The sequence below is a fragment of the Pipra filicauda genome, unplaced genomic scaffold (genome assembly GCF_003945595.2).
Source record: "Pipra filicauda isolate LSUMZ 115617 unplaced genomic scaffold, ASM394559v2 scaffold72_size3293161_pilon, whole genome shotgun sequence".
NCBI lineage: Eukaryota > Metazoa > Chordata > Aves > Passeriformes > Pipridae > Pipra > Pipra filicauda.
The window spans coordinates 2,187,849-2,209,496 of NW_024104898.1; the positions used below are offsets into that span (position 1 = coordinate 2,187,849).

A 21,648-nucleotide genomic window follows, 5' to 3' on the forward strand; every position below is an offset into this window, starting at 1 on the left:
TCACGTGCTACAGGAGTCCCTAGCACTATAAAAAGCAGAAATGCATATAGGAATGCATATTATTTACAACTGTCTATTAGTGTGCGTGGAATAGCATTCAGTGCTGCTACAGGAACCCTGACAACTCTGGGCTTGTGCCTCTTTGCTTTGCACTGCCACAACACAAACGCACCGGTGAGCTCTCCTTGGAGGCATGGGATCCATCACGTGAGGATGGGTCTGAAACCCTCCAGAGCCAAAGTCTGCTGGGAAGATTGGGCAGGGGGTGCCTGAGCGGTAGGCAGTGAAATTCCAAGCAAGCTGCTCCTGCTTGCTGCTGTTCCCATGGAAACAGGGGAAAGGCGAGAGGAAATGCATCCCCAGCCTCTTTTGAAGATGAGCTCCTTCAGCAGCACCCCTGGCCATCACACCTATTCCCATAAGAAGCAGGGTTTGGCAATTCCCCTCAGATGCATCTCCTTGAGTGAGACTATCAAGCCTATGGACTGTTCCTTCCTCACCCCAGACAACAGTGGGCAAGAGCATGCCAACAATCCCATTGCCAAGGCTGAGCCTCAGAGCTCAGAAAAAGTGAAGCAGTTTCCAGCAAATTCTGCAGCTTATGCTTCTCCCCAGTTTGGAACTGGGGAAGCACTGGCAGAGACACCTATTTCCTGACTGTCAAGGAAGCTGGACTCTACTTGCAATATCTGGACTTGAACAAGTCGGAACCCTTCCCGAGCTCTGTATGTGTGTCCCCTGTGTGTTTAGATTGAAGGTCTAAAGTGACTTTCACACTCATCCCTGCAACCAAGCCAGTTAGCTCTGTGTGTGAAAGCAGTTGCTATTGCAGTTGGCTCTGCAATAGCTAGCTGAGTATCCTTGGGCCCGATGGAGATCATAGCACCGAAGATGCTGCCCAACCTAAGGTTTTCCCTGAGTCCTAACATTAGCACTGATGGTCACCCCTACCCCCCTCCCCCGACCAGCTGGGATGCCCATATATTAGAAAAACAGACGGAGTTCACGCAAAGTGCTCTTGGTTCTCCTGCTTCTTCCCGAGGGGAGGAAAACCCACGGGACCCCTCACCTCCCCATCAGCAGCCCGGCTGGGACCGAAGACAGCCTGGACCGCCTGACGCCCCCTCGGCAGGGCTGGGAGCGGGAGCCCTCCCCGGCCGCGCCCGGCGGCGGCTCCACTCTCGGTGACGCTCGGGAGGGGAGGCTGCGCTGGGCTCCCTCCCTACCTGCCTGCTCCTTGCCTGCCTCCCTGCCTGCCTCCCTCTCTGCTGCCGGCCGGCGCCTCAAGGTCATCCGCCGCCCCGCTCGGGCGGGCGCGGGTCCCGCCGCGCCCCGATCCCATCCCATCCCATCCAATCACATCCAATCCCATCCCATCCCATCCCATCCCATCCCATCCCATCCCATCCCATCCTCGTCCCGGCCCCCCCGCCTCCGCCGCGGCCCTCCCACCGCGGCTCTGCCCGCCCTCCGCCGCGTGTAGCGGCGCTGCGCTGCAGCGGGGCCGGGGCCGGCGGGCGGCCAGCGCTGCCGCCGAGCCGCGGCTGGGGGCGATGCCGCCGCGCCGCCCGCCCGCCGCGCCGCCCCGCCGCCCGCCCGGCGACCGGCGAGGCAGCGCCCGGCGGCGGGCGGGATAATGCGGCTGCCCAGCCCGCAGGCACCGCCAGCGGGGCGCCCCCGCCGCCATGTCCCCCCCGGCCTCGGCGGCCGCCGCCAGCGAGGGAGGCAGCAGCACGCCGGTGCCTCCGGAGGAGGAGGCGGAGGGGGCCCGAGAGGAGGTGAGGAGAGCGGCCGCCCCCCGCCCGGGGCTGACCCCAACCACCCTCTCTCCCCGCCCGCTTTGCATGGCGCGTTCATTGACCGCTCCGCCGCGGGCCGGGCCGGGCTTTGCCCGCACAGGTACGGACCCCCTCTCCGGGAGCCCCTCGCCCCGCTCCGGCCCCGGGGCTGCGGTGCGGGCCGGCAGGGGGGGCGGTGGGTAGGCCAGGAAACCCACCCGTCGGTCCCCGCCGCCCGTGGACTGCCCTGGCGCTTCGCTTCTCCATCGCTCGCCTGTCACCTGGGGATCGCCGCGGAGCCGCCGGGGCTGGAAGGGACGCAGCAGCCAACGCCGTCCGCAGCGGGGGCCGGAGCCGGAGTGGCCAGGGTGGAGGAGGAAGGGAGAAAATCACAAAAGAGAGGCGCGGGGCGCCGCTTGGTCTTACTGCCACGAGCAGAGGTTGTTATGCCTGGGAGGAATGGAAGTGGAGACCCCCACCTTGCTGCGCTCTGGCTTCTGGGGGCATCCAGGAGATGGCACAGCTGCCTAGGTCACTGCGAGGGAAGACGCGGTGGATAGCACGGGAGAGGGCTTGGGGACTCAGCGCCAGAGACTGTTGCTGGTCGCTGCTCCCAGCTGGAGGTTGGCTGAGGAGAGTGGCAGGTGCAGACTGGGGAAGGCCAGGTACCAGCACAGCTTTGCCTCCACGTGTACTGCAGTCTTCCCTTTTTGGAGAGACTTTTCTGGAGTCCAGACAGCAGATGCCAGAAATGCTCAAGAGCAGGGTGCCCTGTGCCTAGGGAGCAGTACCGATAGGCAGGTGTGCCAGCCCCTTTGTCTGCCTCCACAGATCCTGCTTGCAGCTTGGGCTTCCCAAGAGGAGAGAAAGCAACTGCACCGACTAGTGAGAAGCACCTTATGCCATGGGGCTGGTGACCCATGGAAGTCAGCTGGGCAGTGTAGGAAGGACAGCGCTCTCCTGGTGTGGTGGGTTGTCCTCTCTGGTGAGACCACAGCTCAAAGGGCAGCTTGTTGGGTGTTCAGGAGCTGGTGCATCACTTGTCCTCTGCTGCTGAGGAGCTGCAGTTAGCGAGTGCTGCATAATCCTGGTATTCTCTGTCTCCTTGGCTTAGGCAGAACATGCATGCTCATGCACTGTTATTCTATGTATACAGCTTATATTTAGATATAAATAATTGCAGGAGAGGAATGCTGAAGTTCAAGGACTAGGAAGCTGTACAAATACTGTGTACTCTGCTCTGTGTCTGTTCCTCTCTTCCTGCTTCCATTAAACAACTCCCGATGCCCTCAGCCCAGCTCTCCAAACAGATCCTGACCAAGGTAGCTAAACTATGAGGTCCCTTTTTAGCATGAGGACATGCTTGTGCCATGCTGTGACATGGTCTCTTATTGCCAGTGCTCTGCCAGTGCTGGTGCTACTTTCAAGACAGCACAGTGGCTTTTCAGAGGTGCCAGTTCAAGAACCACTTTGGATGAAAGAAGTGTAGCAGGGGCAGCATCCAGGTGAGTTTCCCTCACCTGTGGTGTCCCCTTGTTCGCAGGGATTACAAGAAGATTGTCTTGGCTTTGATTGCTCTGCTGTGGCTGCCAACTAGGGTGTCAGTGTAATCTTACACCATGAGAGTAGGTAGAAGGGGTACAGGCCATGACCTGCACTTTTTAGGCTAAGGGCATCCTTCCTGTGGCCAGAAGCTGTCACAGACTTGCATGAAGCAGCTGGTGCAGGACAGGAAAGCTGCAGTCTCTCCTCATGGTGCTGTGCTTACTGGTGTCTTGTGATGCAATGAATCACTTTAGTGGGAAGGGGAGCCTGGATTCATGGACTGACCTAGGGCAATCCTCTTGTCTTCAGAAATATCGGGAGGGGAGAAGGACAGGCTGTAGTGATGTCCTCATTTCCATCAGAACCAACTGTTAGTGCCAAATATCGCTGAGCATCCCAGCAATGTGGCTGAATCCCACATGTCAGGATCTGTTGGCCAGGGCAGGTGGGGAGCCAGAGGAGATGTCTGGGGATTGGAAAATGGCAAATGTGCTCTGTCCTCTTTGAAGGTACCTCGTGTTAACATATCTCAGGTTGCTGTGTCTAGAAGCCAGGCAGGGCTTCAGGTGCTTCTCTGTCCCAGAAAGGCAAGTAGCAAGAACTACTGGCCAGAGCTGACTGAGCCCATGTTTCCACTTGGTATTACATGCCTACACATACACTTAATGGTGGTTAGCTGAATTTCAATCAGCAACGCGTACTTGGAGGGTAGGGAATACCAAGGGAAAAGCTCTTCAGCCTGGGAACAAGCAAAAAAATGTCCTCGTCCTGCTGCTCAGGTGGGATCTGATGAAAGGGACCAGTCCTCCAAGTTGCTGTGTAAAATGGAGAACTTGGTATCGCTGCAGGATCTGACTGCTGGCTGAGTTCCCTGGCTCCTAGATGCTCAGCCTTCCTCTTTCCTCTGCAGCTGGCAATGCTGCCAGCCTCGTCTTGAGCCACCTCAGGTAGCTCCTGAATCTGGGCTGTAGGCATAGGGTGTGTGATGTGAGTGTTTGCTTGGACCATCCTGGCCAGGAGTTGCCAATGTCTGTCCAGGGCCTTGGAAGACAGTGGCAATTCCTAGAAATGACTGGATTTTCCCCGCCTCTTATTCTGGGGATTTGAAGTCAAAGGGATCTTATTAATTTCTTGCATGACATAAGGGAATGGTAGGGAAGAGCCATGGAAACTGATGCTCAAGAGTCCCACTGGAGTCACCTGCAAGCTGCTGCCACTGCCTGGCACTCAGGAGCTACCTGGGCCTTCAGGCTGCTGCTCTGGGGCTTTTTTCATTGTTTTTTTTCAGTCCTGTAGAGGGCCGTCTCTAGAACACCTAACCCTCTGAACCCCAGGGGGTCTTGTAAAGTGACAGTTTAGCTCTGGAGGTGAATCAGAGATTTAAGGCAGGCCTTTGCAGGGAGAGACAGGTAAGAGGATGGGAGGTGATGACATGAAAACACTTGTTAAACAGGGGGACAGTGGATGGGGCCAGGGCTGAACTGTTACAGAGAGGAGCTTGAAGAGCTTGAAGGATTTCTGAAGTTGTTTAGTGTTCAAAGTTGCAGGGTCAAGGTTGCAGGGGTGATTAAGGTTTTTTGGCCCATGTGCTTAGCCACTGGGGTGCTGGGCATGTTTGTCTCCTCAAGGCTTTTTTTAGAAGAGGATCCCTCCCCCCCCACTTTCTATTACCTCTGCCCTGTACGTTGTGGGAATCTCCTTTTGTTTCATGGCTGGTTGTAAGTCATCCCCTCCATCCCTCCCCATGCATCCCAGAGCAGCAACGTCAGCTGTGGGACTCCATCTCTGTTCATCTCAGGGGCAATGTCAGGGAGACATTGCCACCTCAGAGACAAATGCCATGTACGAGGCAGGGGAGGCTGTAGCAGCAGCCCACCTCTTGCCTTTTCCAACATGTGTTACAGTCAGCACCCAGGTGCCTGGTAAGAGTTGCCTTGTCTGTTCTGTGTGGTGAACTGAGGCACTGGGATCCCCCAAAGGGGTCAGCCAAGCCTTGGCCAGACCAGTTCTGCCCTCTAGCACTGCAGAGATGTTTCTGTGCACCTGCAATAGCGGATTTGCTTATCGTTCTCCAGTGCTTGAGCCTGAGCCATGAGGGAGGCTCCTGGTGATGGAGGGAAACCCTGTTTGCAGTGAAGTAGGGCAAGTATTTTGCCTCATTCCATCAGACTGCAGCGGGCAGATGACGATGGCATTTATATCAGAGACTGCTCTCCTCCCAGTGACACTGTTCTGGGACAGATTTCCCTTTCCCCAGCATTTTCATCTGCTTGTTTGCTATGCTGGACTTATCCAAGGCTGGTTAATAGCTCAAGGAGACAACCTTATTCAGCTGCTTCTGCGGGGGGAAGCCGTAGAGCTGGTTGTTTGCTCCTGCGAGCCCTTTGCAGCCTGGGAGAGGAGCAGGGATGCTGCAGTTCCTACTGGGATTAGACTCTGCAGCTGGCTCCTCCTCCGTCTCTGCTGTGGTTGTATCCCGTCATAGGCACTTGATCAGCTTTCGGAAACCCCACCAGTGCTGCCGAGGTGTATGTGTTTTACCTCAAAAGCCTAAGACAAAACTGGGTTGTAAACAGTTTACAGCAGGGGTTACTGTGACCCTGTAAAAGCGCTGCAGTATCTAAATGCTGCGTAGTCCTAGGAGGAGACTAATGCATGGACTAGAGCCCTGCTAACACAGTTCCTGGAACCAAGCCTGGGCTGCATCGTGCTCCCTGCCCTGGATAGGTAACCGCAGTGGGGCTTGCCTGCATCTCCTCAGGGTGACAGCCAGCATCTCCCTTCTCCTGCGACACAGGCAGTGCGGAATATGAAGGTCTGGGGAGTGACTGGGAGGTGAAATTTTCTTTTCTGAGGCAGACATCTCCGAAGACTTTTTTGTTTGCGCCCATTCCCCAGCTTGGCAAATGAGTGAGCTGGATGCTTTGCTTTTTTCCCCATGCTCTGTTTGCAGATCTGCCTCCTGAGGTGCTGTTTCTCAGCCTTCTTACCCCACAGACACCCTGAGTTTAGTATGTACCTTGCATCTCCCCAAGGCTCCTGTTCAGACCCTCCCCGTGCTCCTCCTTTGGCTGAGCAGCTCCCTTAGATCCTCACAATCAGTGCTGCTGCTGCCAGGGAAGATCTGCAACGTGGAAGGCAGCAGTGGGAGAGGAAACCTTCATCTGCCTGGGTAGTGGTACAGCATTCCAGCATGGGAGAGTCATGCTGCAGCTGAGCAAAGACAGAGGGATCTGAGCAGGCTCTTATAACTGCAATGTGGACCTCAGGAGGGAGGGCACAGCTCAGGAGGCTTTGCCTCCTGAATGGCTCCCCCTTCCTCTCCTCACTCCCTTTTCTCTTACCTAGGGTTCCCTTCTTGTCCCATGACCATGAGGCTGCTGCAGTGGTGGGTTGCAATGTGAAGACTTGGCTGCACGTGTGTCCATGCTGGCGCTGCCGAGCAGAGCCACCCTGCACCTCTCCGTGTTGCCTGAAGGCTGGCACTGCCCCACCTGCCAGCCCTGGGCTCGGTGTCTGTCTCCAGCTCTTCCTGTCAGCCGGTGACTCCAGAGAGGGGAGCTCAGTGCTGCTGATGCTTGGGACTGCCAGTGGAATGTACCACCATTCCCCTTGCCGCCAGTGGTCCCTCTGGATGTGCAGGCTGGCTGCTGGGGTGGGCAGGCAGGGAAGCTCCCTGCTTCTGGGAGAGAAACTTCTGTTGGAGATTTGGGCTGGATCCAGCCCTGCTGAGTGCGGTGGCAGAAGACCCACTGGCATGGGGTGGACCAGGGTTTGACAAGGTGTAGGGAGGAAAGATAAGCCTCTGGGACTCTAGAGGGCCAAGCCAGCTCTGAGGGACTCTTCAGGAGAGCACGACACATTTCTTAAAGGAAAGAAGAGGTGCAAATCTGTCCCTAGACCTGCCAGTGGCCTTGTGATCTCTGGTTCTTGCTTTAATTTTCCTTTTCATGCCAGAGTGGAAGTGCCCCTCCTGCTTTCTAGCAGTGTGAGCCCATTCAGCTCTTTGAGATCCCTGGGTGAGAAACCTGTCCAGCCCAGTGTGCTCAGGAATGGAGAAAAATGGAACCAGGCTTGGACTTCAGTGCCATGAGTGGTGTCATTACAGCTGGCATTAGCCCCTGCCATGGCAGAGGTGAACTCAAGAGGAGTGCTCCGTGCAGGTGGGGAGGGAGAACAAAGCTGGAAGCCTCTTAGTGAGTTTCATGGCATCTGCACAGTGGTGGGGTTCTTGCCTCCCTCTCTCAGGTTGCACATTTGGAGACTGCTGGATGAAGTGTAAGAAAGCAAATAATCTTTCTTTGGATGGGATAATGTTAGGTCTCACAGACCAAGGTGGATCAATACTTGAGACTGCAGAGTGTTGCAGAGTGACAGAAGTTTCCTTAACCAGGGTTTTTTTCATGGATCTCTGTGAAACCCTGCACTGTTCCTCTGGTAAAAGCACCAGTGTAGTCCCTTTAAAAAGTCCTGTTTTTGAAGTTCTGCCCTTTCCTCACCATGAAAGACCTGATAGCAGTTTTTTTCTGGAAGTGTGGGCTGTCACAGCTGAATCCCAGTGCAAGCAGGGACATTTGCTAGCAGCTATGAGTGGCCTCTTGCCCTCCCTGCTGCTGCAGATTGGTGGGATGCTCTTCCAGCCTGAACACTTTTTAGGATGTTATTCCATATTTACTTTCTCTCCTGCCAGAGGTGGCTGCATTTCAGTTGTGGAAAAGTACTTTCCCGTTGTGATTTATACTTGAAAAGCATTTCAGAGCCCCTTAGGCTGCCAGGTGTTGTGGTGGGAATTGCCATTGCCATTACCAAACAGAGACATTCCCAGCTGCAGGTCTGTTTCTCCACCTTACAGGCACCCCAAGCAGCTTGTGCTGCCCTGGTGGGAGAAATTGGAATATTGCTGGTGCTCGTTACTTGGACGAGGGGAGCGACTGATGTGTGAGCAGTGAGAGGTGCACTGGGATGAGCTGTGGGGAGGGGTTCAGGTGGGATGACCCATCAGTTAGAGCTGCCTGCACTGGTGGGATGGGTGCAGAAGCTGAGGTATGTGGGGGAGATCCACCAGCCTCTGTCTTATTGTGCTTCATTACCCCTCCCCAGGATGTGGCAGTGGTAGGGATTACTCTCCCCTGAAGAAGGGGAATGCTCGGGGTGCGGCTGGCAGAGTTGTCCTCTGCCACTCTTCTTCACATCCAGCTGGGATGTCTCCCAAGGAGGGGCAGAGCACCGTGAAGGGAAGTGGGGGTGACAGTTGCCCACACTGTGTGATTGTCATCCTGGGAGAGATCCCGGCCTCTGGCCTGCCCGCTGAGGCTGGGAGCCCCAGGCATCTGCTGTTTTGTCTCCACAGAGCTATAGGTGCTACCATAGCACCCTTCTGCCTTCTCCCCTTCCCTCTGCTCCTGCAGTCTACTGACTCCTCTCTTGTTTTCTCTCCCCTTCTTCCCGGTCCACCGGAGCAGCAGCGGCCAGTGAAGCAGTCTCTCAGCAAGTCTCTGTGCCGAGAGTCCCACTGGAAATGCCTGCTGCTGTCCCTCCTCATGTACGGCTGTATGGGAGCCATGACATGGTGCCATGTCACCAAGGTGACCCGGCTGACCTTTGACAGCGCTTACAAAGGCAAGTCCATGATGTACCACGACAGCCCCTGTTCCAACGGCTACGTCTACATCCCCTTGGCTTTCCTGGTGATGCTCTACGTGGTGTACCTGGTGGAGTGCTGGCACTGCTACACCCGCAACGAGCTGCAGTACAAAGTAGATGTGGAGAGTGTGCACGAGCGTGTGCAGCGGATGCAGCAGGCGACTCCCTGCATCTGGTGGAAGGCCATCAGCTACCACTATGTCCGCAGGACCCGGCAGGTTACCCGCTACCGCAACGGGGATGCCTACACCACCACCCAAGTGTATCATGAGCGGGTCAACACCCACGTGGCAGAGGCTGAATTTGATTATTCCAATTGTGGAGTTAAGGATATCTCCAAGGACCTCATTGACCTGGAGAGCTACCCCGCCACGCGGCTCCGCTTCACCAAGTGTTTCAGCTTTGCCAATGTGGAGTCAGAAAACTCCTATCTGACCCAGCGGGCCCGCTTCTTCACGGAGAATGAGGGCCTAGATGACTACATGGAGGCCAGGGAGGGGATGCACCTCAAAAATGTGGACTTCAAGGAATACATGGTGGCCTTTTCCGACCCAGACAACCTGCCTTGGTATGTATCTCACTATGTCTTCTGGGTGGCAGCTCTGCTGACCCTGTCCTGGCCCCTGAGGGTGCTAAATGAGTACCGCACCTCCTATGTCCATTACCACGTGGAGAAACTCTTTGGGTTCGACTACGTGGCAGTGACACCGGCCGAGGAGCGCACCTTCTGCCGGAGGATGCCCCGCGTCAACACGGTGGACAGCACTGAGCTGGAGTGGCACATACGATCCAACCAGCAGCTGGTGCCCAGCTATTCGGAAGCGGTCCTGATGGACTTGGTGGGGCTCTCTGGCTGCACCAGCTACTCTGCTTGCCGGTACGGGGGCTACCGGCAGAACTGCGAGCGATGCCACAGGACTATAAGCAGCTCCTCCATCTTCTCCCGCAGTGCTCTGAGCATCTGCAATGGCAGTCCCAGGATTCCCTTCAGCAGCAGCCGCTTTTCTCTGGGCCGCCTGTACGGCTCAAGACGCAGCTGCCTCTGGCAGAGCCGGAGTGGGAGCCTGAACGAGCAGAGCTGCCCCACTGAGCAGACACGCCTCTCCAGCCAGGTGACTGTGGAGGAGGAAGACCCCCCTCCTTACCAGGATGCCCTCTACTTCCCCGTTCTCATTGTACACCGCAACGAAGGCTGCCTGAACCACGACCACCGTCACCTCCATCGCAACGGGTCCTGTGTGGAGACCTCACTGTGAAAGCAGAGGGTGGTGAGATCTCATTGTCCGTTGCCTGGCCCAAGCCAGCACAGGATTTGGGGAGAGGAGCACAGGGGGGACAGCCTAAGAGGACATCAGGATGGAGTGGACATGGCATCTTGCTCCATCAGCCAGTGAAAGCTCCCCACAGTGTGGCTCTGACCTCCCAGAGGGGTGGGTGCTGATGCTCCCCTGACATGGCACAGAACTCTAGACCAACCACCACATGCAAAAAAAAATAAATAATTCAACCAAACCAACCCCAAAACCGTAATTCATGGCATCAAGATCCAAAGGGGAGAATAAAAAGATAGGCCTGATGCAGGGAGGGGGTGGTTTTTGGCTCCTGGCCCTGGCTCCAGGCTGGCTCATGCTCCAAGGAACCAGCAGCCATCAGAAAGCACCTTGCTGCACCTCTGCCCACTCTGCTTCCCATGCTGGAGCAAGACCCCTTGCAGTGTGGAGGGGAATGGGCCCCTTGGGAGCAGGGAGTAACTGCCTGTAACGGAAGGTCTGGGGCATCCAGGCACGTGGATGGAGCATCAGGTTAAAGCAAAGGCTGAAAGCCATGAATCCAGCTCTTCCCCTTCCCCCCAACTGTTCCCCACCCTCCCCATTTTTTTTTTTTAGACCACGCTCCGACTGTTACTCTGTTCTCACTGCTGGGAATGGCATCACCTCCAGAGGATCCCAGGCTCCTCAGGAAGGTTCGGCATATCAGCTCTGAGTCAGCATCCCTTAGGTAAAGGGTTTTCTGTTTGGGCACGCAGCACCGGGGAAGGGATGAATGTGCAAAGCCAGATGGAGCAGAGATCTGCAGCGCTACTGATGTGTTTGCTGGAGGAGGGCTCAGCTGGAAAGAGAAAATGGTAGGCCCCTGGTGAGCTGAGGAAGGGGAAGAGGATGGCACTGGGACAGGCATCATGGTATCAGGTGGCACGTCAAGTAGCTGGGGACCCTTCCTGGCTTTGAATTGAGTCCTAATTGGTTCAGACAAGCATCAAGGAAGGCTCTGGTAGGTTCAGCTGCAGTTCACCTATTGATAATGGAGCAGCAGGTTGGTGCATCTCTGCATGAGTGAATTTTGCATGAGATCCAGCTGGGCTCTGGCTGTGGACTCTGAGCTGCAGGATCCTGACAGCCTGGTTTTGGGAGAGAGTTCTGAGGGGCTAGGAGAGAGAAATGCAAAAGCATGCAGGAGCATTGAGAACCTGGGCTGGGGAAATGAGGAGCAAAAGGATTCCCTTTCTGTGGGACCCCACTATGGGTGCAGGACCCATGCAGGAGGCATCTTCCATGAGTGATGCTTTCTGGAACAGAGGCAAGGGATGTGTTAGAGGGGAACCTGCTTAAAACTGAGCAGTTTGCACTACAGAGGTTTTTGCAGGGAGGTGTCAGGCTGTGAGAAGTGAGGTGACTTCTGTGTAGCCCATTAGCCCCTGGGTTTTTCTGCCTTGCTCTTGTCAGCGCAGGTTGCTCTGAGCTTTGTGCTGCCCCTTCTATCCTGTCGGAAGGGATCTTGGTGACGTTGGGCAAGGAGCATTCGTGTCACTGAAGCTTCATCAGTGGCTGCAGCATGCAGACACCCAGCTTTTTCTCAGAAAAGCTGTCTCCTTTTCAGTCAGCTCTTTGGGGGAGCACATGCCAAATCAGCCAGTGATTTCTCCAAACAGCACTGCTTTTCAGCCTCACCACACTTCCCTCATCAGCTGGGGCAAATCCCTAAAAGCAGCAGGTCTTGGGTGACAAGGGTAAGTCCTTTAGCACCTGGGCATTTGCACTTGATGTCTGCCTCCACATCCATCGCAGAAAGGCGAGATGTAACAGCAAACAGTGAGGCATTGTATTTAGTCCAGCCTGTCTTCCTCCTGCCAGCTATTAATGAGGGCTGTGTTTCTCTCATCACGCTGCTATATTACTTCGCCTCCCAGGTCTTGACGAGGCTGCAAATGCACCCATGCACCACATCAGTCCTCTTGCTGGCAAGCCTGGAGCGGTCAGCACCTGCGGGTGTTGTAGGGCTGCTTGTCTTTTCCCCCAGAGCAGTCTGTTCTGCTCTTTGTGTGCCCTGTGTATCCTGGTCAGTGTCTCTTGCCCTTCAAGTCAGCTTGTCCTCCTTGATCCCAAGTGCTAGACTCCAGACAGGAGTTTGGAGAACAGCGGTTTGAACAGAAAGTCCCTTAAAATCTCACTCTGTTACGATTCTGTCTTGTCATCTGCCCTTTCTTGCCCTAGACTTAGATGTTGGCTAAAAGAGGGTCCCTGGGAGGCCAGAGAAGCATAAGATCTCTGGTGTGGGCACATCCCTCTCTGCGTTTTGTTCTCATCATTTTTGGCACAGTTTCAAACCGGGTGAAAGCAACCCTGGGATTTCCTTGCTCAGTAATGACATTTGGCTTGCTGTGCATTTGTGCTTCTCTCTCCAAGGGCTTAATGTAAGCCAAGGCCAATGATGAGTGTCCACGTGACTCTGGGGAGATAATGGTGTGTTCTTGTATGTCCCAGTGAATTGAGACAGTGGAGCTGCAATGGGTCATTAGTGAGGAATGTGGTCACCTTGTCCTTGCTGACATATTCTCTTTGAAATCTCCTACACATTGCTTAAATTAGGCTGTGATGGTTCCTCTTTCTATCTCCAGCATCCAAGGTGCCTTGGACAGATGGATTTATCTAAGATTTGGCAGGCCTTTTAGCTCCCTGGGGCAAAGACAGTCTTCAGAATAGGGACAGATTAGCAGGATCTCTGGGCTCCCCATCCTTTAGCACGTGCAGCAGAGTTGCAGGCACCGTGTCCTTGGCTCTTTCTGGGGCTTTCCATGAGAATACCTCACCTCGTTCCTCTGCCCCATTTTCTCCTGTGAAATCTTATTCCGGAGGTGGTCTGTCCAGGTGAACACATGGGTCTTCAAGGCATGGCTGCTGCTCTGACCAGCAGGATCCATACATTCTTCCTGTTACTGAACACCTTCCCCATTGTACCTGGTGCCAGCTGCAGCCAGGTCCCAGGCATAGTCCCAGTACCACTGTCTGTGGCTGTCCCAGACCCTCAGTACCCTGAGAAGTGGGACCTCTCTAGCTGGTGCTTCCTACTGGACGCTAGGATTTCTCGGAGATCCCCTTCCTCATATTCTTGGCCCTGCTACCCCACTACTGCTGGTGGAACTGCCCCTCTGGTCCAACTACTCCATTCTCGCAAGGGTAAAGATATTCGTGCCCTGCCTCAGGCTCAGGAAAGGGGGATGACACACATGGACATGGTAAAGGAGCAGGACTGGGCAGGAGGAACAGGAGCTGCCTGCTGGCTTGGCAGAGAGGTGGTAGAGCTGAAGAGGACAGACTGAAACTGGGGTTCTTCCTGGCATGTCTAGCTAGGCAGGGAAGTTCAGAGCAGAAAACTGTGCTCTCCCTTCCCTCTCCTGGCATTGGACACCACCAGCAAAGTTTGTGTATAAGTTTCCTCCTGAGTGTTGGTGAGGAACTGTAGTGCCCTGGGCAAAAGCAATTCTTATGACACAGGTTACTAGCACAGATACCCAGAGATGGTCTATCCCTGCTCTGGCAGCACAGCCTCTCCATAGTGGAGTCGTCCTATCTCCCCGGCACACAGACACCCACCTACCACAGCTCTGGGCTGAGCAGCAGTCAGGCATCTGCTCCTCCTGCAGACTTGTGTCTGCTCTCTGCTGTGTCTGTGTTGGTGATGATGATTCCTTTGGCAGCTCATTTGATGGCCCAGTCTGCTCCTCTCGTGATAGCCTTCTCCCTTATATCTAACCTGAATTCTCCCTGCTGTATCTTAATCCCATTACTCCTTCATTGACTGGTGAGTCTAATTGGCTCTGCTCCTTTTCCCCATGGCCTTCCCGACACAAGCAGGCGTTATCTAGTCTCTATAGCCTTCCCTTCACCAATCCTAGGGTCTTGATCTCACTTCCCAAACCCTGGTTTGAGTGGTGGTGCAGAAGTTTGCTCTGTGTAGTGAGTATGTCACTCCTGCTCTGAGCCCAGCCTGGGCAAGAGGAGAGGGCCAAAGGTGCAAGCAATGCCTTGGTCTGTCAGGAAGGCTTTGTCCTCACTTCCAGAGCAGATCTCTTCAAAGCGAGTGGAGTACACAGAGCTGCTGGCCCCTTACGCAAGGAAAGCCAGATAGTGCACATCACCCTCTGGGAAGGTGAAAGCTGTGTGCTTGTCAGTATGATGGGGGCAATAACTAAAGGATCTCCACAGTCAGATGGCTTAGGTTTTCTCCATACATCGTTCACCCGTTGCAGCTTTCCATGGGCTGAGAGTCAGGCTCAGCATTGCACTTATCAGCAAGCTTTCCTCACATACTGGAAGGAGTGAGACAGGAATGCTACCAGCTCCTCTTCCTGGCCCTTCATGGTGCTAATGCATCCTAGAAGAGGGCTAGTCCTTACTGCTGCAAAGCTGGACAATAAGTTTGGGCTATTTGATGTTTGCTGTTGCTGTCAGTATACTTGTCAGATACTTAAGAAGCTCTGAATTAGCTGATCTTCCAGACACATGACCACCCATTTATCTATCTTTCAGCACACTGGAAGCTTCCCAGATAGCACCTGGCACTTTGCTTGCGCAGAACTGGTCGGCAACACCAGCCAGCCTGGTGGTACTTCCTGAGCCCACTGCATGTCGTGTCTCACTCTACACCAAGGAAGGAGGTTTCAGAGAGGGCTGTCAGAGTGAGCAGCTGTAGGGGCATTTGTTAGGATGGGAAGAGGGAATTTCAGCTTATGGCGAAGCCCAGGCCTTCCAGAATCACACACCAGGCAAATGTGCAGTGTTAGGGCTGGGGAAGTTGCTATACATCCCCCTTCCTTTCTGCTCCCCATAAAATGCACCTTAGAGATCCAGCCAGTCTCTGCCCTCTTTGTTGTCTTTTCACTCAAAAGGCTGGAGAGATGTTTAATAACTGATGGATGCCCATGGGGAGAGGACTGCAGGAAAATGTTTATTTAGTGGAAGTTGGAGAGAGTTAGGTAGCATCCGATGTCAGCGGAACAGTGCCTGCTGATTAGCCAGTGGGACAAACAACACCTTTTAAGCTCTTCTTCCAACCTTTCCAACCACAGCTTCAGTACAGCTGTCTAATATCACCAGGATGCTGCCTTACATGAGCAGGGTACAACCTTGCTGCAATGTGCTCCTACTCTGCCACTGTAGCTGTAGGGTCTGAGTGTGAAATACTATACCACCACCAAGATGTTGTGTTACCAAAGAGCTGTAAGTCTTAAGTTGGGATATGTGCTTCCGATCATGTTTCATTCATGTGCATATTAGAATAAGGTCTGTGTGAATATGATCTGTATCCAGGTGATCTCAGAAATGAGACATGGTTTAAGTGTAGCTCTGTTTGGTGCTGCTGCCTCCAGTGATGCACTTGGGCCTAGAGTCTCCACCGAGCCAGGTATGCATGGGGGCCAAAGGCTGGTTCATAGGACCTGGGAGCCCAGTGAGGAACTGGGGCTGAGCCCACCTAGGGCTGTTTCCCCTGTGGGCATTCTGGAAAAAGTGGAAACGAGCATAGTCACTTTTCAGGTAGAAATTAATGGGCTATGCTCATTCCTAGTGTAATTTTATTGAAGCCAGTGGTACCGTACTAATGTGAGCTTGGCTTAGCAACTCCTCAGAGGGGGTCTGTCTTTTGAATCCAGACAAATTGATTTGTCACAGTGTTGCTTTGATGTATAGAATTTGTGTTGGGATTTGACCAACATAAATGAATGTTGAATATCCACTGTTTCTGCAAGCAGTGGGTTGAATTGTTTTGCTCTACTGCCTCCATCACAGCTGCTCCACCAAGGGGAATGTTATGCCCATGGATGTGATCTGTCAACTCTCTCAAAAGCAAGCTAACAAGCAAACTGACCTCCACAGCACTGGGAGAGGAGCCTTCTCCCACAGGACCATAGCCTTTCTGCACCTGAGGGAAAAGAGGTCCCAAGGACAGAACTGAACTGGCAAGACCCATGGCCTCATGGCCTGCCCTTCCTCCTTCCCTCCTTACCTCATATGTCTGTCTTGGGGGAGGGACAGTTTCCCTGTGGAGTTCAGCAAGCTCCTCTTCCTCATACAACAGGCTCATACACAGGCTCTACCACAAGTATATCATCCACCTATGCAACTCTTCCAGAAGCTGCCAAGTTTTCAGGAGCTCATTACAATGTGCAGCATGGCCATCCGGCACTGAGAATAAGCACAGAGGCTGCTGGAAAGCTAAGTGGGTTTTATTCCTCCCCCCATTCCCAAGGACGACTGTTTTTGTTGGGCCATTTTGTTCGTTCCGTTTTTGTAAACTTCATTTGGGGGAAATGAAGCTTGTGAGAAATTGGTGCCCATCCTGAACCCTCCCCAGTCTTTTGAACTTCGTGAATGGATGGATCACCTACTGTGATTATAATTTAACGGATTTTGTAGAACAAAATAACTTCACACACAGACACATGAGGTTCTTTCCATCAGCACAAGCTGCTTCTGCGATCTTAGCTATTCACATTAGTGGAAGAAAAAGCCTAGCTAGAATGTGGTGAGATGACGTAGTACTTTGTATCAGTCCCATGGTCCCAATGTCCATTAGCAGCGCTGTCGGCTGCTGTGCCATGAATTCGGACTTTGGATGACAGCCCATGAACCAGTCAGGGTAAAAGTTTGGAAAAACACAAGCCTGAGTCTAGCGCATCTCCAGAAGCAGATGCAGTGGGAGGAGCAGCTGAAAGCAGGCATCACCTCCGGCTCGGCTGTGCCAGGAGCTGGTGGGCTCTGTGCTGCACCTGTCCCCCAGGAAGAGCCTGCTCCCAGGGGCCAAGCAGAGGAGAATGAGAGTAGTGACATGTCTGATGGAGCATGATGCACAGCACAGCTCAGCCAATGGGAAACAGCAGTGACAACCAGACCCCAAAATAACAGGATTTCACTTTGGAAATGCCAACATCTTTTTTGAACTGAAATGAGACTAGGAGGCCTTAACAGTTGTGAGAAGTGTTTTGTGTTGCTGTTCCTTGCTTAAAAAAAAATAATTTTTGGTGACGAAGTGGGTTTAAACTCTCCACTCGTTCCAGCCCTTGTTGTGGTGGTGGAGAAGAAATGCTCAAGGCGGATTGGGGTGGTGTCCCTGTGGCTTCGCAGTGGGGTAGGCTGGAACAGAGGCTGGAGTTTAAAGTCTTCCTCTGAGGTGTGACCTGGCCATCCACCTACACATGCACGCATGGTAGGGTGGGCTTCTGCATGCTTGTGTGCACAGCTGGGACCTGTGGCCCTGCAGAGGGTTGGTGTGTTTGTGGCTCTGGGCTGGTGACACCCATCTACCTTTGCGGCAAGGGCTTTTCAGGGTGACAGCCTTGCTTGTTCCTTGTGAGAGGAAAATCCTGACCTGGTTTCTGTGAGAAGATGGTGTGAAGTGTCACATTTGCTGCAGTGAGTGCCAAGGAGCAGGGATAAAAGCATGGAGCAAGCTGTGTTTAAGAACAAGCTAATCCATTGCTGGCTGCCTGAAACAGGAGAGCTGCTGGATCTGCTCCTTGGACAATGTTTTCCGTCTCTTCCCACCCTCTCCAAACCTGATAGGAAAACTGTCATTCCTATGAGGTAGCCAAAGGACCCCTCTCCCCTGAACTCCTCTGAGGCTGTGTGTTCACATCATTTGGGTCCTGTCCCTGCTGGGTGTTGTGGGCCAGCCATGAAATGCCAGCAGACACATGATGACCGCAGGCGTGCTTGTGGGCAGAACTCACAATACCCTGCTGGTGCACAGCATTCCAACAGTGCTCCCTGCCCTGTCATGCCTCCTCCTTGCTTGGTGGAGAGCAACCGTGCACGTCCTGGCATCATCTTGTGCTTTTCCAGAGAATTTCACAGCACTTGTCTGAGCCTCGGTAATCAGGGTAAGTTCAATAGACCAAAGTTAGAAAACAGAAGGCCTTGGCATTTTGGTGGTCCTGGTCCCCAAATCTTTGGTGCTGCCCCTCGGGAGGAGAGGTAGGTCGGCTGTTGTGGCAGTGTGGGGGCAGGGAACAGCATCGTTGTGAAAGCAGCATATCTGCTGGAGTCTCCAAACGTGTGCTCTGTGCTTCTCTGCTGGGGCTGAGAGCAGCTTTGCTGTGGGCTGCACAAAGTGCACTGATGGAGGGCAGAATAGCATGTGAATGCTCAGCAAGATGTGGAGAGGAGGGTTGGTAGGAGAACAGCTGTAAAAACGTTTACAGGTGCGGTGGTTTTTACAGGAGACAGAAGACAAGATGAGGCAGGAGGCTGTGGTGCTGGAGCAGCGGTGCTGCAAGGCAAGGGGGGGGAACAGAGGGAGCAGGGCGTTTGATGGAGAAGTTTGGGAACAGAGTGGGCTTTCAAAGCAGTCTGTGCATGCTCCAGCTGAGAAGACAGGCAGGAGGTATTCCCAAGCTGAAGTGCCCAGGCCATGTCTCGCTGCACTGCTGGAACAGTGGTGTTGCCTCTAAGCCCAGCACTGACAGCTTGAGCACGTGTCACCAACCGTGATGGCTAATGCAGCCACAAGGTGTAAGTGTCACTAATGAATAAATTGCCCTGTGCCTTGGAGAGGCTAATCCATCACGGCCAGAGACAGGGATCTGACAGGCTTGGCTATTTCAGGCCTACCCTGTGGGGAGGAGGAATGCTTCTTTTCTGAGCCATCCCCTCCACCTAGGGAAACCAGTGCAGGGTTTGGCTCTGTGCCACCCCTCAGCTTCCCAGTCGCATGAGCTCAGGCTTCGTCCCTTTTCACTGCAATAGAAGGAAGAAGCAGTAAAGGATCTAGGTTAGCCAAAAGTTCCCTGTCAGCAGGGTGGTGCATGGGGCTAGCTGGTAAAGGCGTTTGGAGGGAGACTGCTGCACAGAGGACAGGGGTGACGTAGGGGCTGGTGGCATAAATTGGTGGGTCCCCAGCAATCAGGAGAGCTTGTGTGAGTTGTCTGGGTTGTAGAGTTGCATGGGCTGGGCATTTCAAGCCAGTAGTGCTTGGTGCCATGTTTTACAAGCATGCTGTTTCCTCCCCAGTTCAGTTTCGTAGTTTGCCTCTATAAGAGACAGCCTGGAAATTCTCTGAGCCTGCCCCAGCCCAAGTTCTCCCCCCGTCCAGAGGTGGCTTCACTGTGCTGTCCCAGAGGCAATGCACAGGACACCCATTTTCCCCCGTGCTGTTGAACCCCAGCCACCAGCACTTCATCTTAACTGTGCAGAGGGCCGGCAGGTACCCAAGCAGGCAGGGACAGAAGCTCAGTGTGGACAAATCCAGCTCCATGGGAGCAAAGGGAGGCTGAACAACAACCATTTCAATGCACAGCCTCTGCCCATCGCCGTGGCAGTCTGCTTCTCCTCCCCCAGTCGGTGCTCAAAATCAGCCTGCCATCCTGTTTGCGACATATGCCAGTGTGACACCTTGCAAATCAATGCCTGGGTCGCTGTGAGCAAAAGCCGCCAGGCTTGGGAAGCTGGCCACCTTCTCCTGCTGCCGCGTGCACTCTGCTCAGAGCAGTGGAAGCCAGGCTCACCATCTGCTCCATGAGGGAGTGAGCTGGGCACCCCTGCTCCGGCCTGATGGGGCACCCGCTAGCATAGCCCAAGTGCAAGCCCTTGTGTCATTCCCCCTCTTTTACTTTCCGGCCACCCTCATCTCTCCCCATCTCTCTGGCACAGATCCATGGGCGGAGGGATGTTCCCAGCTTGGCTGGGGTTCCTCTGCTGCTGAGTGCCACTCATGCACCATTGGTGGGTGGTGGCGGTGCTGGAGGTCATTCCCTCCTTCAGACAGAGGCCCACAGATGACCCCCCTCCTCAAAGCCTGACAGTACTCCTTGGGGATAGATCTCAAAGGAGAGCTAAGGGGTCTGTCCTGGCCCTGTGCTGGCACATTCCTTTCCCAGCACAGAGTGACCAGCTAGTTACCACTCTGGAAGGCAGTCCTACCGTACTGTAACTGGACCTGGAGCTGACAAGTGACCCACCTACAGTGGAAATGTTTACATTCATACAATCTGCTGTTGCTGGCAGACCTTTTTTTTAGCCAACATGTGTGGTGTTTGACATGGTTACAGCCCTTGCAGACTGGCAGATAGTTGATTGTTAGGCTTGGGTGTGGGCAAGTGGTGCAGGCAGCTTGGTGTGGACTTTGCTCTTTGGCCAAGAGATTGATGGGAGGGAGGGCAAAGGGTTCTCCAGGCACCAGCTAACTGTACAGGCATTCCTGCCTGTGGCAGCCCAGGAGTGGGTTTGGGGGGTATTTAGGTGGTGTTAACAGTCTCAGGACTGTTTGCAGGAAAAGGAGCAGTGAATATCCTGGAAACCAAGTCAGCAGTTTTTCTGGTGATGACATGTTTTCCCAAGCGTTTTCTTTCCTTCCTTTGTCTTCACTGGCTCTGGCAGTCAATTCCTCCTCTTGTGTCTGCTAGCATGTCTGCAGGATCTCATCGCTGCCCTCCCAGCATGAGCTTTCATTGCACAACTGGCTGACCAGCTGCAGCCCTGTCCTTGGAGCTAGAGGCAAGCTTGCCCAGGACCAGGCCACTCCCATTAAGCCAACACCCTCGCTGCTGGAGCTGTTGCTTCATCAGCCTGATGCTGATCTGAGTCTTTTCTGCTGTTTCTGAACATGAGTTCTCATCTCATTGAGGTTTGGTCATCCAGTGGAAATATTTTGTAAATGCAAATAAAAATAAATAAGTATATTCAATACCTCGGTCTCGAGGATGGGAAACAAGTAGTGGGAGATTCAATACAAAGTAGTGGGAGATGCCCAGATAGGGAGGTTTCACAGCTGCTGGTTCTGGTTAGGAATTCTTGTGGATGTAGCCCCTGAAGCTTCCATCAATAGTTGGGAAGGGAGCTACGCAAACTTGTGAGGGCTCGGGGCTGAGCCTTGTCAGCGCCCCTTGTGTGGCCAGTGCCACTGGGGACAGCCTCACACTCCATCCTTCTGATCTGTACGGGTGTGACACGGTGCAGGTAAAGGTCCCGTCGGCCGGGGGCTGGCGGCACCACGGGTGTCTGTATCCATCAGGCAGGACAAGGCAGAAGCGGGTACATGGTGGATAAATTCTTTTGTGAACACTGGGAAACAGTTTTTACTTTTCAACTCTGTCAATATGATCTAGCTCTGTCTGTCTCTCTATATATGTACAAACAGTATATCACAATGTTGCCTTTTTTGTTGGAAATATCAAAGTACAAAGATTGTAAACCAAATCGGTGTAATAAAAGTTTCAGATGATTCACTGAGGTGGTTGCCAGCGGTGGGTCTGTGAGTACTGGTGCTGGACAGGTTTAGAGGAATGTGAAGCCCCCTTACCATTGCTCAGAGGGCAAGAGGGGACGGAAGTCAGCCCACTTGCTGAATTCCCTGATGACATCTCCTGAGCAGGGTGGTCAAAGGACCAAGGCTGTCAAGTACGTGCCCTGTC

At 53.8% G+C, this 21,648-nt stretch overlaps 1 protein-coding gene across 3 annotated transcripts; it reads left to right on the plus strand.

Moving 5' to 3' along the window:
• Positions 1 to 1,306: 1,306 nt before the first annotated feature.
• Positions 1,307 to 21,466, plus strand: TMEM151B (transmembrane protein 151B). Of its 3 annotated transcripts, none has more exons than XM_027735203.2 (2): positions 1,307 to 1,778; positions 8,786 to 21,466. In XM_027735203.2, the coding sequence occupies exons 1-2, from the start codon at positions 1,686 to 1,688 to the stop codon at positions 10,220 to 10,222; spliced, it is 1,530 nt and encodes a 509-aa protein (XP_027591004.1). In that variant the 5' UTR covers positions 1,307 to 1,685; the 3' UTR covers positions 10,223 to 21,466. The 3 variants fall into 3 exon arrangements, 2 of the variants coding, with proteins under 2 accessions (XP_027591004.1, XP_039245383.1); XM_039389449.1 differs by lacking the exon at positions 1,307 to 1,778 and having other exon boundaries at positions 8,050 to 10,234; positions 10,853 to 21,466; XR_005566517.1 differs by lacking the exon at positions 1,307 to 1,778 and having other exon boundaries at positions 8,053 to 10,964; positions 16,031 to 21,466.
• The last annotated feature ends 182 nt before the right edge of the window (positions 21,467 to 21,648 follow it).

Excerpts from the sequence above, each read along its gene's own strand:
- TMEM151B (XM_039389449.1), top strand. The coding sequence starts at position 8,369 with ATGTGGGGGAGATCCACCAGCCTCTGTCTTATTGTGCTTCATTACCCC.